General features: G+C 33.8%; 1 protein-coding gene across 1 annotated transcript; it reads right to left on the bottom strand.

Annotated features, from left to right (window-relative positions):
• Nucleotides 1-394: 394 nt before the first annotated feature.
• On the bottom strand, nt 395-3,350 carry LOC127704531 (actin, cytoplasmic-like). The gene is made up of 2 exons (XM_052208624.1): nt 3,113-3,350; nt 395-1,549 (listed from the first exon to the last, which is right to left on the bottom strand). Exons 1-2 carry the CDS (start codon nt 3,236-3,238, stop codon nt 545-547), a joined length of 1,131 nt encoding a protein of 376 aa, XP_052064584.1. The 5' UTR covers nt 3,239-3,350; the 3' UTR covers nt 395-544.
• Between the last annotated feature and the right edge of the window lie 11,106 nt (nt 3,351-14,456).

Raw genomic sequence — 14,456 nt, 5'->3', positions numbered from 1 at the left:
CCTACCGAATTAAGACTTATTACCCGGTTTGTACTTACATGAGCAACACGACGGGTGCCACATGTGTAGCAGGATCTATTTACCGTTCTGGAGCAGCTGAGATCACCCCCAATTTTTTGTAGGGTTCGTGTTGCTCTGTCTTTAGTTTTCTAGGTTGTGCTTTGTGTACTGTTGTTTATCTGTTGGTCATTTTCTTTTTTAGCCATGGCGTTGTCAGTTTATTTTCGACTTATGATGAGTTTAAATGTCCATTAGGTTTCTTTCGCCCCTTTTTTTCAAGATCAAGGATAAAATTAAGCAGGATATATAACTGGCACATTGAGAGGTAGAAAACGATAAGCGTTCGATTTCTTTTAACCAATACAACAATACATATATTATTAGACAGGCAAAATAGGATTTTACAGCTTTATTTTTGTACAACGAAGAATTTTATAAAAATGATAAAAAAAATAGTTTGAATTTAACAATGATACAAACGGATGCTGTATGTACCAATAATATAACATAACTAATTGAAGTTTTGAGCAAGACGTTTTGCAGTTTAAAAGCACTTTCTGTGGACGATGGATGGACCAGATTCGTCGTATTCCTGTTTGCTGATCCACATCTGTTGGAAGGTAGACAGTGAAGCCAAGATGGAACCACCTATCCAGACGGAATATTTCCTTTCTGGTGGAGCAATAATTTTGATTTTCATTGTTGATGGAGCAAGCGCTGTGATTTCTTTCTGCATACGATCGGCAATTCCTGGATACATGGTTGAACCACCAGAAAGTACGGTATTAGCATACAAGTCTTTACGAATATCAACATCACACTTCATGATACTGTTGTATGTCGTTTCGTGCAAACCTGAGGATTCCATACCCAAGAAAGATGGTTGTAACATTGCCTCTGGACATCTGAATCTTTCATTGCCGATTGTGATAACCTGCCCGTCAGGTAATTCGTAGCTTTTCTCTAAAGATGACGATGTAGAGGCTGTTTGCATTTCTTGTTCAAAGTCTAATGCTACATAGCACAGTTTTTCTTTAATGTCTCTTACGATTTCTCTTTCGGCTGTGGTGGTGAAAGAATATCCACGTTCTGTCAGAATTTTCATCAGATAGTCTGTAAGGTCACGACCGGCAAGATCCAACCTCATTATAGCGTGAGGAAGGGCATAACCTTCATAGATAGGTACAGTGTGGGATACACCATCACCAGAGTCTAACACAATACCAGTTGTACGACCAGAAGCGTATAAAGACAATACAGCCTGGATAGCAACGTACATAGCTGGAGAGTTGAAGGTTTCGAACATAATCTGTGTCATCTTTTCTCTGTTGGCTTTAGGGTTGAGGGGAGCCTCTGTCAGTAAAACGGGATGTTCTTCTGGGGCAACACGCAGTTCATTGTAGAAAGTGTGATGCCAGATTTTCTCCATATCGTCCCAGTTTGTGACAATTCCGTGTTCAATAGGGTATTTCAGTGTAAGGATTCCTCTTTTGCTTTGGGCTTCATCACCGACGTAGCTGTCTTTCTGTCCCATCCCAACCATTACACCCTGAAAACCACAAAACGTCATTATAAATATCAATTGTTTATAATTCCTATAGCAATTTTTATGTCCGACCATTTACCCTTGTATTTACATTTTCTAACATTTGTCTCGTACCAACAAAAAAAAATATCGGTAGAACTCGGGAATTCAACTTGTCTGTTCATGTTGCAAATGGGAGAACATAAATTGTACCTTAATACTTGGTAGGTTTTTGATATGCAAATCTCTATGCATTTAAAGTTCTGATGCGATGTTGTCGATCTTGAAGACTGTGCAGTGCTCTCAAAATGTGTCGTACAATTTGGTATGACGGTAATATTATTTGTTACACAGTGTGCTAGTGACCTTATGCGATATATATGGGGTTAGTAAATTCCATATCGGTGAGAACGAAGCACACTTTGTAACGAATTTATCTTACCGACTATCTTAACATGTGGTATTTAGAGTAATGGCCTTTCAAAGTGATCAAGTCTTCAAAATTAAGAACCTACTGCCATTAGTCTATACAAAAACAAATGCCAACAATAACCTCTTGTTAGCTTTAATGTGTTTACTGCATTTATTTTCAGTCGTTCGTCATCAATTTCCTTATCTGTTGTTTGTGCGAAACGTTTCAGATTTTTCTTCAACGTCATGTTGTTTTACAAAGGGACGTAGCACTGCTACTAACCCAATATTAAAATGAAACACGCCCACTAACCACATATTAAATTAACAGGGTCTCCACGTGTTGCTTTTGACCAATGATATTCCTAGAAATGTATAGGAGGTAAGATAATAACATATACAGCGTACTTACTATACAATTGATTAGCAAGTATAGATTATGTTTTGGTTTTTTCTTGCAGTGTTAATGGAAATGTGTGTTTGTTTGCAAGGGACTTAATATGTTTCAAATATTTCTTCTAATCATTCACCCAATAAACAGCGAGCGAACGTACAAGCAATCAGTTTGGAAATATTTAAATCAACACTTTCTCTAACCTAGGCCTCACGCCACGGTATATAGTTAAATAGTTCATTAACACGACATTGCATTGGGTATTTAGAGAAAAATATAGGCAATTATTCGAGATTAAAGTCCTCAACATATTGGTTCCCACTAGTTACCCGTCATATACTGTCATAATCGCCCTTGGTCGCCATTTAGGTCGTTTTTCTGCGTATTGTATATTTCTAATGATGAAAGACACGATTAGGCATTTGTGGTCGCAACGCTTACATATTAGATCGATGACAAACAAAAATTATGAGCCTTAATGAACGACGTGTGACACAAATATTTGTTTTCCAAGAATGCATATACGTGGGCGTGGCCCAAGCTACTCAGGTGTGAATCATCACCAAATATGGGTATTGGCAACGTGTACTGTACAAAACATTTTTCTTATCGATTTGTAACAAGAGAAGCGGAGAAACGGATATTGAAATATATAGTTTTGAATAAAAACACAACATCATTTTGCTTTCCCTTGTGTAGCAAGGCAATTGGGATAAATAAAAATAGACAAAGTTTACTTAATAGTTTGATAAAAAGTTATTTAACTTTAAATGTTAACAAACCTGATGTCTGGGTCTTCCTACAATTGATGGAAATACAGCTCTTGGAGCATCATCTCCAGCAAATCCAGCTTTACACATTCCTGATCCATTGTCAATTACCAACGCGGCTACGTCTTCATCGTCCATTTTAGATTTTTTTTTACCTTGTTACAACCTTCCTATTACTGTCACAACGACTGACTGGTTTGACTTTAAAATTCACACTAGTTTTATTAACCGGTCTTCCTCGTCTATGCACCTTGTAAAGAAAGCGATATGTTACCATATATGGCGATAAAATATAGTAAAGGCTTGCAATTTAATATGCCTGTTTAAACGTCATGCTTTTTGAAGTATAGATTTACCTATTAAATATTCAAAATTATCTTACACTAAGGTATAAAACCCCGCGTTATTTCATAATTTGTTTATTTTGTGTAAACCATCAGGTTATAAATTAGAAACATTTTTATGATGGAGGTACACGCACAGTTACATTAAATGATTATGATAACATTTTTTAGTTACGGCACAATGAAGTGATATGACATGTATATTTCATGGATACAAATAGTGACACAAATGAAACAAGGAAATTTTTCTTTTTAAAATCCGATTATTTTCGATCAATTCTTTCTAAATTCTTTATATCACTTTACTTTTTATTGCTTTATTTACATTAAAGAAAAAATAGTTGGACTTTGTTTAATGTGTGCAAATTTGACGTTTCGTTTTCTCAGTAACATTTCAGAGAAAACATATCATGTTTCCTGTGATAACAACATAATATCAGATATCTGATCAATAAACAATTAGAAAAGAAAAGACGAATTAGCTATTATAATTATTTTCAGTTACTTTTCAAGTCTTTGGTTTGACTCGACCGGGCATCGAAGCTACAACCTTCCGTACTGGAGATGAGGCTGAACCAATTGCAACGAGGCTATTTAGGCAGTGAACTTATTTGAAAATAATGGGAACAATAAATAAGGAAAATATACATGAAATGAATATATCAAAAAAAGAAATAGTAGAATACAGGGATGTTAGTCAACGCGTATAATGTACATAATGTGTTTAAATATAAATGTGAGATTTATTATACTGAGAAAGGATATATATATATATATATATATATATATATATATACAAAATCGTATACCACATATGTTTTGAAATGTTTAAACAAAAGAACGTAATATTTCCGTATCTCATTTGCTTGGGCAAAACAAGTTTCATAAGCCATTTTGAAAAAAGTGTTCTTAGTTTTCCTCATTATCAAAAATAATCACGCTGACATTATTTCTAAAATGGAAGGGACAATTATCTAAATAAACAAATTTACTCTTACTTGTCTTAGGCAGTTGGCGAATTTAACAAAGAAGTACTGATTTATTTAATGATAATTCCAATCAGACAAATATTTGCTAATTAACAATATTCACGGGTGTTATTGTAACAAATTCTTTTAGAAACTAAAAAAGAAGGAATTCCACAGTGGTATGTTGTTAAAATATAAGATCTAGTCCATTTCAGGTAGATTTTTTTACAATTGATTTATTCAATAAACGAACATTTTTTTTGCAATGTTTAAACCACTAAGTGAAATCTTTTTAATACATAAATGTTAATTCTTTCTTTTTCAATAAACAGCAAGATTCTTATAACAAGATAAATCTGTTTACGCGAAAAAGAAGATCTTTGCAAGTGGCAATCAGATAATATAAATGATAGACCTAGATATATGTGATACTAAGTATATCATTAGTAGTAAAAATACTCAAATATATCCATATATAGTTACCAGAACAACATCAATACTAGACGTTTATCATATAATAATCCAAAGAAGATGTTAGATATAATGGTCGATTTAAACTTACTTCATTGATTGAAGGCTAGTGAAATTAATAATGAATTAATAGTAAAATCTTACACACATACACTTCTAATGTATTATTGTTTTCAAATAGTTCCTTAAGTTTCCTCTCGATAAAATTGATTATTCAGAGTCGTATCGAAGTATTTGTAAAGAAGGTGAAACTATGTCCTGGTAGTACAAAAATACTTAGTAAGTTTTACATTTTTTTAATGGATTTTTTTTTTGTATCTGTATAAATCAATATGTTAATTTACAAAAGAGAAAAATGATGATGTTAAATTATTCAAATTTATAATTCGCTCTATAAACGTTTAATAGTTCCTCCAGTTTTTTAAATAAATTCACCGTATCAAATGTATAAAAGCTATCCATGATAGAGACATGTGTAATGACAGAATCTAAAGCAAACATAAAAATGAATTGAAATGAATAATTGTACTATATTTAGTCAGAAATACAGTCACATTTCAACGCATGCCTTCATTTCATCTATCCCAATGAACTTGACACAACTGAAACTACAATGTCTGATTTATATCTGGATCTTTTTCTTCAAATTAAAACAGATGCATTTCAAACTTGAATCTTAGACAAACGTCCCAATAGTCATCTTCCCATTTTTCAGTAGAAACATTCACTCAGTCGCATCGTAGGGCCTTTACCTATCTATATTGATATTTTACGCGCGTGCATGTTCAAATCAAACGGGTTTCATTCGTACAATCGAACAACTATCACAACGTGTTGTACGCGTCAAAATAGTTTGACTGACAATTTCATTTTATTTTATATTCTCAACCAAAAAATATATTGTTCAAAACATCGCTTGATATTCTTGCTTACAAAGTCAGTATTAAAAACAAAAATGCCATTATTCTATAAATATCATGGACAGGACCTGATACTTGAAAATATTAAGCAACGTCAAGCTTTTATGTCTGTCCGCACTAATTTATAAATGGAATGCACGCAACTTCATTTATACAACCAAATAACCATCACAACGTTTTCCACGCGTAAAAATAATTTCACTTGTATCTTCGTTTTATTTCATATTCTCAAACAACAAACATTGTTATGACAAATTGCCGATAAAAATAATAATGGCATTTTATTCTTGGATACTGACTTCATCAGCTCGAATATCGGCTCGCCTTTGCAGGCTCGATTGATATTTTTGCTGATAAAGTCAGTCTCAAAAAACAGAAATCCCATTATTCTTTATATATTAGAAAATGATGAAAATAACAATTTATAACTAAAATGCGTCCGAAACACTTTTCTTGATTAACCTTCATCAGGAACGCTCAAAGCCAAATATTTGAAAACCAGAGTACCGACAAACGCGAAATACGACGAAAAGGGCCTTAAATAATAGCAAAATCCAACTTGGATCAACATTACCTGAGGGAGTTTAAACCTACGTCTCTTAATAGTTTCTTAATGTATCAACGGATGGTTTTAGAAAGAGATGTTATAAAGCATGTCAGTACCCAGAGACTGATTACTGATCTGATGATAACCTCGGGACTAAAAGTCCAGCAGTGCTTTAAAATTAAGATAAGGTCGTTTGACCTATATATGTATGTCGTTATATATACTGTGACGTATTGACCAAGTTTGAAATGACATGGCCCAAAATACATGCATAGCAGGAGACGTTTATCAAATTGACGCATCCGGTCTCGCTACGTTTGTGGTTCATGGGGTCCCTGAATTGTTTTTGTTTAGTATATTCAAAATAGATTTATAAAAAATAAAATGCAGTATAATTGCCAATGAGACAACTCTCAACCAGAGACCAAATGACATAAAAATTAACAACTAAAGGTCACGGTTCGGCCTTCAACAAGGAGCAAAACCCATACCGCATAGTCAGCTATAAAAGGCCACAAAATGACAAATGTAAAACAATTCAAGCGCCAAAACTAACGGCCTGATTTATGTAAAAAAAAATGAACAAAATACAAATATGATTTACAACAACAAACGACAACCACTGAATTACAGGCTCCTGACTTGGGACAGGGGCGGGTTACACATATAAGCGGGCGCCCACTGGGACAGTGGTGTAACAGTTCAACATATGAACAAACTATAAAAATCAGTTGAAAAGGGCTTAACTCATCAGATCGATACAAAGCAGAAAAACTAGTAACAAAAACACAGAATATTTAATCGCTTTAAAGCAAGGTCTAGTGAGAATTAAAATTCGAACAGGTCGTTTGTTTTATATTATTAAGTATCTTTTCCGACAGAATTTCCTTGACATTATGTCCTCATGTAAATTGTAAATAGATGCAAGATGACACACGATGTAAGTATTAGTAAAAGTTTGCGTATTGATTATTCCGACATATTCAAGGTAATGTAGATATAAATGATATTGGATTTTTTTTTTTTGAAAATATACAGAGGTAAAGTTATGTTGTCTCTTAACCCATTTCTCTGACGTCAGTCTATTGTTCTGACTGTAGATTATTTTTCAAGAATCTACTGACCATAGTATTAACTTAAGAGAACTTATATTATAACTTTAAACTTTTAACTTACGATCTTTTATCCTCTCAAAAACGAGTGGCATGTGTAGGATTCGAACCCGCGCGTATTTTCTTCGTAATCAATACAGTCTTCAGTCTATGCATGATACCACTAGACCACGATGGCTGACATCTATCATTATATAAATAGTACTCTTAAAGCGCTTACTTGTCAATACATGTCATTTAACTGTATTTCTGTCTCATTGATAATTCGCTTTTGTAATCTAATGATATATATATATATCTTGGTTTGTTCATGTTTATTCAATTTGTTTTATTTTGGGTGTTATTTTTTTTTAAGAAATGGGTTAAAACTACTTCTTTGACAATAAAAACAGAAACAAAATCATCGCCATTATATGAAAATGAAATATATGATACTTCTACATGTTCTAGGATTAAAACAATATTTTGGTCCAGAAAAAAAAATTACAATGAAAAAAATTCATTCCGGGTACAAGGTTCGAACTTTGCACTGTTAATATCACCGTTATGACATTCGTTATCAACGACTAGACTATCACGGCTATGAACAGCTTGATGGTAAGTTTATGAAATCAACATAATTATTCATTGTACATCCGTAGCAAGAGCAATTCTGATGTGGATTCAGAATGCGTACCACAGATAAAACTATTTTACTGACCGGTGAACGATATATGCCAAATGTAATAACGCTAAAATAATCTTAACTTAAATGAAACGGAAACAGTTTAAACAAAATTTAAATATAATTGTTCAATTTAAATCGTAAGCGCATAATTTTAATACTTTAAACAGCAATATGAATTATGAAATGGCAGATTTATGGCATATACGCTAATAATATTTAATTGACTAAGAACGACATAATGGTGTTACGATTTCATTATACCAATTCACGTTGCTAAATATTATATATATAAATTTTGAAGATTCTAAATTTTGGTAATTAAAATTTTTTAACTTTTCAAAACAAGATGAATAAATTCTGTATATCAATATATGTCTTTTTGAATAAATTAAATATACCAAAATCTATTTAATTTAAATAATTTGTAATGATTAAAGATTAAATGAAATATGTATATACAAAAATAAAATCTGGTATTAAAAAGGGGAGCTAACACCCCATTTAAGTTATATTAAACTTATGTTAACTTGTCAAATGTCTAAATATAGATGCGAACCGTGTGGATATATTCATTTCCAGCTATTATAGAATAAAAAAGAACAAAATACCAAACTTTTTTTATGAAATATTGTTGATTCATTGTCAAAACGTAAAACAGACAGTCGTTTTACTAGAAATGGGTTAAGCTAGAGAATTGATAAGAAGTAGTGGATTCGGAAACGATAATCAACTTGCGACTAAAGTCGCTCGTTGATTATCGTTTACGAATCCACTACTTCTTATCAATTCTCTACTACATAACCTACACTTGTGCTTACATATAAGGTGATTAGGTAATAGATGATAAGTCACACTCACATACCTGTTTTGATTAAAAGAAAATTACATAAGTTGTACAACCTAATTTAGGTAAACCTTTTAATAATTTAATGTGCAGAAAAGATCAGTGTGTTATTTCTAGATGCCGAATTGGTCATACTAGAGGGACACACGAGTATCTTTTAAAAAATGAAGATGAACCACAATGTGTACCTTGCAACTGCAAGTATACTATTAAACATGTTTTAATTAATTGTATTGACTTTGCTGATATTCAGAAGAAGCATTCCAATGTCAATAATATGTATGATTTATTTAATAATGTTCCATTTACAAATATTGTTTCATTCTTAAAAGAAATTGGAATATATTATAAAATATAAAAAATGTTGTTATATTTAAAACGATTTTAATTTTTATCGCGTTATCTTAGTGTTGATTTTTATTTGTAAATAATCTATTTGCTTTAGTCTAGAATTTTAGTTTATTGAAAGACCTTTTGTCTGATTTTAAAAATATACCTTAAATTGTTATAATATTCGAATTAGCTCTTGCCGCGATATAGCCTTTCTGTGCTAATGCGGCGTAAAGCAAACAACAATCAATCAATCATAAGGTGTACATATGTACAGAATGAATAAGTAATAAAACAATGAAATGTTCATTAATAAGAAAAAGCAAAACTATGTCGCGGCAATAAGAAAACCATCAAGTTAGCTGTAGTAATGAATTAAAGGGACTTTCATAATTAAAAACCATGGATTCATGGGAAACCATGGGAGTTTTAGCTGGCTGGATAACCAGGTTTAACCCAAAATTTTCCGGAAAATGCCTGTACCAAGCCCGGAATAGGACAGTTGTTTTCCATTTAATCCGTTAAATATGTATAAACGTTTCTCATTAGCTAACAAATAAAGCAATTAGCCTAGCCTAAATACTGAAATAAAAAAATATATACTTTAAAGTTACAAATATTCATTCAAAAAGTATGTACCTAATGATTTAACCCTTTCATAATGCTTTCTTTTCAAATAGAATTTTCAGCAATAAAGATAGACTTTTGGATTTTATGTCACAAGACACAAACAATACATATACTGAACTAAAAATAAATAGACAAACACGGACACTACAGTTAACTAAAAATACATTGAAAACACTGATCTTACCAGGTATATGGTACAAAGGTCTATCTCCTATTTGGAAACATCACCAGGTCATAATATAATGAAGATATTCTTGTCCTGTTAAAAATACAAATATAACCTACATAAGTCTAATAAAAAAATTATATCTGCAAAGCATTTATAAACAATAAGTATAATGTTCAATAGACATTGCTTTAGACCTTTTATAATAATAATATAACTGTACCAATTATTCTGACTTATTCAAAATACATTAAATATGGCTGCTATGATGTATAGCTTTCTCTCAAGGTATTCAAAAAGTGTGGTAAAACTTTGAACTCAATGACTAATCAATAGAAGACAAGTTAATATGACACATGACTGACTGAGTAATGAACCAGAAAGATAGAGTAGAACTACAGTACTAAGAAGATTTAACATACCAAGAAAATGAGATTGCATAATAGAATAGAAGACTTGATGAACTCTTAAATACATATAATAAAACTACTTATTAATATTAATTTTTCTGAAAGAAAATAAATATTAATGTAAAACACTCTACCACATACTCCCCTGGCATCTAAAATGACGTCCACGTCATTTCAGAGTATACAACATAATATCTATGAAAGAAAAAAAATGAAATAGTATTATAATTGAAGCTGCAATGTACTGATACTGCAATCACTAATAAATACAGTGTAGAACTCAATCAGGATAATCCACTAAAATATTATCAAATATAATATTAATAGTATTAATAGTAAAGCTAAAATATTAAACATCAATGGTCTGTCAAAATAGTTAATAAAGCCTTTCCTGCTTCTAGCTCTATCCCTGAAAATAAACCTCTGTCTATACAGCTAGATAGGTAATCTGCCTTCTGTCTCCACTCAGCTGGTGTCACTACAGGTGTATCAGTAGGTGGAAGTGCAGACTTCGTCACAAAATCACCAGACTGTAACCACTTAGGTTGTGTCCTCTCTCGACCTGATCGACGAGGCAAAACTGGAGGTGTTTCATCTTCAACATGAGCTGGATTAAGCGTCTCTGGTTCTAAAGGCATCTCCTGCTCATCATCTTTGTGTACAGAATCTAGTTCCTGTACATCTATATCATGGGCGTCCCCATCTGACTCCGGAGGTAGTAGTACTTCTTGGTGTCCATCAAGACTCTCTTTTTCATCATCCTCAACACTGGATGGAGTGTTGTGAACCATTGGTCGTTGATGTTCAAATATCTCATAATCATCACTATCGCTTTCCTCCATGGTACAGTCTGTGTTTGAGTTGTTCTTGTTGATTTTCGTTCGCATTCTTATTCTCGGTCTAGGAACTGGTCTAGGTACTGGTTCTGTTGTTGGTTGTCGACTTGAAATATATCCCACAGGCAGCAAAAGATTCCTATGTAACGTTCGTTTACGCCCCTCGCCACTATCTTTCTGTACAACGTAGACGGGTATATCTTTGTTCGGTTGTTCTAGTACAATGTAGATATCGTTCTCTCATTTATCGCTCAACTTATATTTACCATCAAACGCAACTCTCTGTACTAGTATTTATCGCCTTTTTCTACGACTGCTCCTCTAACTTTCAAATCATATTATTCTTTCTGCTTCTCATGTGCCTTCTTTGTTGATTCTGAAGCAAGCTTGTATGCATCTACTAGTCTGTTCTTCAATTTTTTGATGTACTTAGTTTGTGGTTTCCTATCTTTTTCCTTTACAAGTCCAAATGCTTAATCGATGGGAAGCTTTGGTTGTCGGCCAAACATAAGAAAGTATTGGTGATTGTCCAGTTTCTTCGTGTCGAGTGCAGTTGTACGCATGAACTAACGGAACAACATAAGCTTTCCAGTTGGTTTTATCTTTTGGCTGTAAAGTTCCAGGCATTGACAGTAATGTTCTATTAAATCTCTCAGTCATGCCGTTGCCCATCGGATGCTAAGGTGTGGTTCTTGACTTCTTAATTCCTGTTATACGGCAAGTTCCTGAATGATGTTACTTTCAAAGGATGGACCCTGATCTGAGTGAATTCTGTTAGGTAAACCATAATGCACGATGAAGTTGTTGAGCAATGCTTCTGCAGTTGTCTTTGCAGTCTGGTTGCATGTTGGTATAGCCTGTGCATAACGTGTAAAGTGGTCGGTGATTACCAAGATGTCTTGAATTCCTCCATTTGATGGTTCTAGAGTAAGATAGTCAATGCATATGAGGTCCATTGGCTGAGTTGTTGTGATGTTGACTAGTGGTGCTCTTCCTGGATCTTTCTTTCTCTGTATACTAGTACATCTTTCGCAATGTTGGATCCAGTCCTCAATATCTTTGTTCATCCCAGGCCAGTAAAAGCGTTCTTTAATAAGACTGGTAGTTCTATTTTTGCCTGGATGACCCATTTCATCATGAAGTACTTCTAAGACTAACTTGATGTGTGAAGATGGTAGTATGAATTGATGATGTATCTTTTCGTCGATGGTAATCTCTCGGTAAAGTATATCATCTATAAGTCTGAGATGGTTGTACTGTTTATTCAGTGGACTTGGTGTTATCTTTCCTTTTGCTGGTTTCTGTCCAGATTTCAGTTGTTTTATCCATGTGTGAAGCAGTGGATCCATAGCTTGGACTTCTGACCAGTTCGTGTCAGTTGAAACATCTATATGCATATCCAAATTACTGATGTCGATGGAATTTGGTGATATGGCATAGGAGTCAATCAACGGAGTATATATGCATCCACATACTGCTATAATGGAATCTTTGCTGGTGGTTGTCAATCTGGATAGTCCATCTGCATCTGCATTGGTTTTGCCTGGACGGTAGATGATATCGAAATCGTAAGCGGCTAGTGCAGCAAGCCAACGGTGTCCAGTAGCATCTTAGTTTTGCAGACGTGAGTACATATGTGAGTGGGTTGTTGTCTGTGAGTACTCTAAACTTGTGGCCATAGAGGTAGTTACCGAACTTGTCAGTTATGGACCACTTTAGTGCTAGAAATTTTATGTGCTGAATAGTTCTGTTCTGCTTTTGTTAAACCTCTGCTAGCATATGCAATTACACGTTGCAGTCCATCTTGCTCTTGATATAGTACGGCACCAAGGCCTTGACCACTGGCATCGGTGTGTAGTTCAAATGGTTTAGAGTAATCAACATATCCAAGTATCGGTGCTGAAGATAAGAGTTGCTTTAATGTTGTGAAAGCTGTTTCTTTCTTATCAGTCCACTGAAATGATTCTTGTTGTTGTTTCTTAGTCTTTTTTTTTCCTTTCTTTACATTTGAAGTTGGCATGATGGATGTAAGTGGCTTTGCTATCTGACTGAAGTTACGGGTGAACTTGCGGTAGTATCCTACAAATCCGATGAATCTACGTACTTCTTCAGGTGACTTTGAAGAAGGCCAATTCATAACTTTCTCAACTTTTTTTGGATCTGTTTCTTCTCCCTCTTCAGATACAATATGTCCAACATATTTGACTTTTGGCTGGAAGATAGAACATTTTGATGGCGAAAGCTTCAAGTTGGCTTGTCGAAATCTGTCGAAGACCATCTCAAGTCGCTCTAGGTGTTTCTCATATGTTTTAGCAAATATAATGACATCTTCAATGAAAACGCAACATATACGCATGTGAAGATCTCTTAGGCAATCCTGCATAAGACGTTGATAAGTGCCGGGAACGCAAGCAAGTCCGAAAGTCATCCGGTTGTACTTGAAGAGCCCAAGAGGTCCTACGTTGAATGCTGTCCTCTCCTGATGTTCCTCTAGTATCTCTACCTGATGATAACCTGACTTCATGTCTACGGTTGAGAAGTACTTGTTGTTGCCAGCCATGCAGTCTAACATATCTTCCATTCTTGGTAAAGCATATGCATCCTTTTTTGTCCTTAAATTCAATTCCCTATAGTCCACGCATATTCTAAGTGTGCCATTCTTCTTCTTTACTAAAACAACGTTGGAGGCAATTAAGCCATACGGACTATGAGACTTTCTAATAATTCCTGCTTCGAGCATTTGGTATAAATGGCTCTTAACATCTTCATACATTGAAGGCGGTATGTGTCGATATCGTTGTTTGAATGGTCGATCATCCTCTAACAGTATCTTGTGTTGTACTATGTTGGTATGTCCAATATCATAATCATCTTTGGAAAATATATCTTGGTATGATGTGATAAAATCTTTTTCCAAGTTGAAGTTGATATGATGTTATATTATCAGTGGATATATCTACTTGTTGTTATAACGGTGGTGTAAATTCTTTCTCTTTGTTGATAGGTTGATCTTGGATAAGTACAGGTTGTAGTTCACTAATTAAAGCATTTGGTTGAACGGTGACTGTTCCTGTAGTGATGTTGCAAATTCTAATGTTAAACATGTCGTTG

This window comes from Mytilus californianus, unplaced genomic scaffold, assembly GCF_021869535.1.
Source record: "Mytilus californianus isolate M0D057914Y unplaced genomic scaffold, xbMytCali1.0.p SCAF_6, whole genome shotgun sequence".
NCBI classification, from domain to species: Eukaryota; Metazoa; Mollusca; class Bivalvia; order Mytilida; family Mytilidae; genus Mytilus; species Mytilus californianus.
Note: the sequence above shows the minus strand (reverse complement) of the source record. Positions and strands in the feature narration are given on the sequence as shown.

Coding starts and splice junctions, on each gene's coding strand:
- LOC127704531 (XM_052208624.1), bottom strand. CDS start 3,238: ATGGACGATGAAGACGTAGCCGCGTTGGTAATTGACAATGGATCAGGA. Junction 1,550..3,112: donor TAGGAAGACCCAGACATCAG/GTTTGTTAACAT, acceptor TGTGGTTTTCAG/GGTGTAATGGTTGGGATGGG.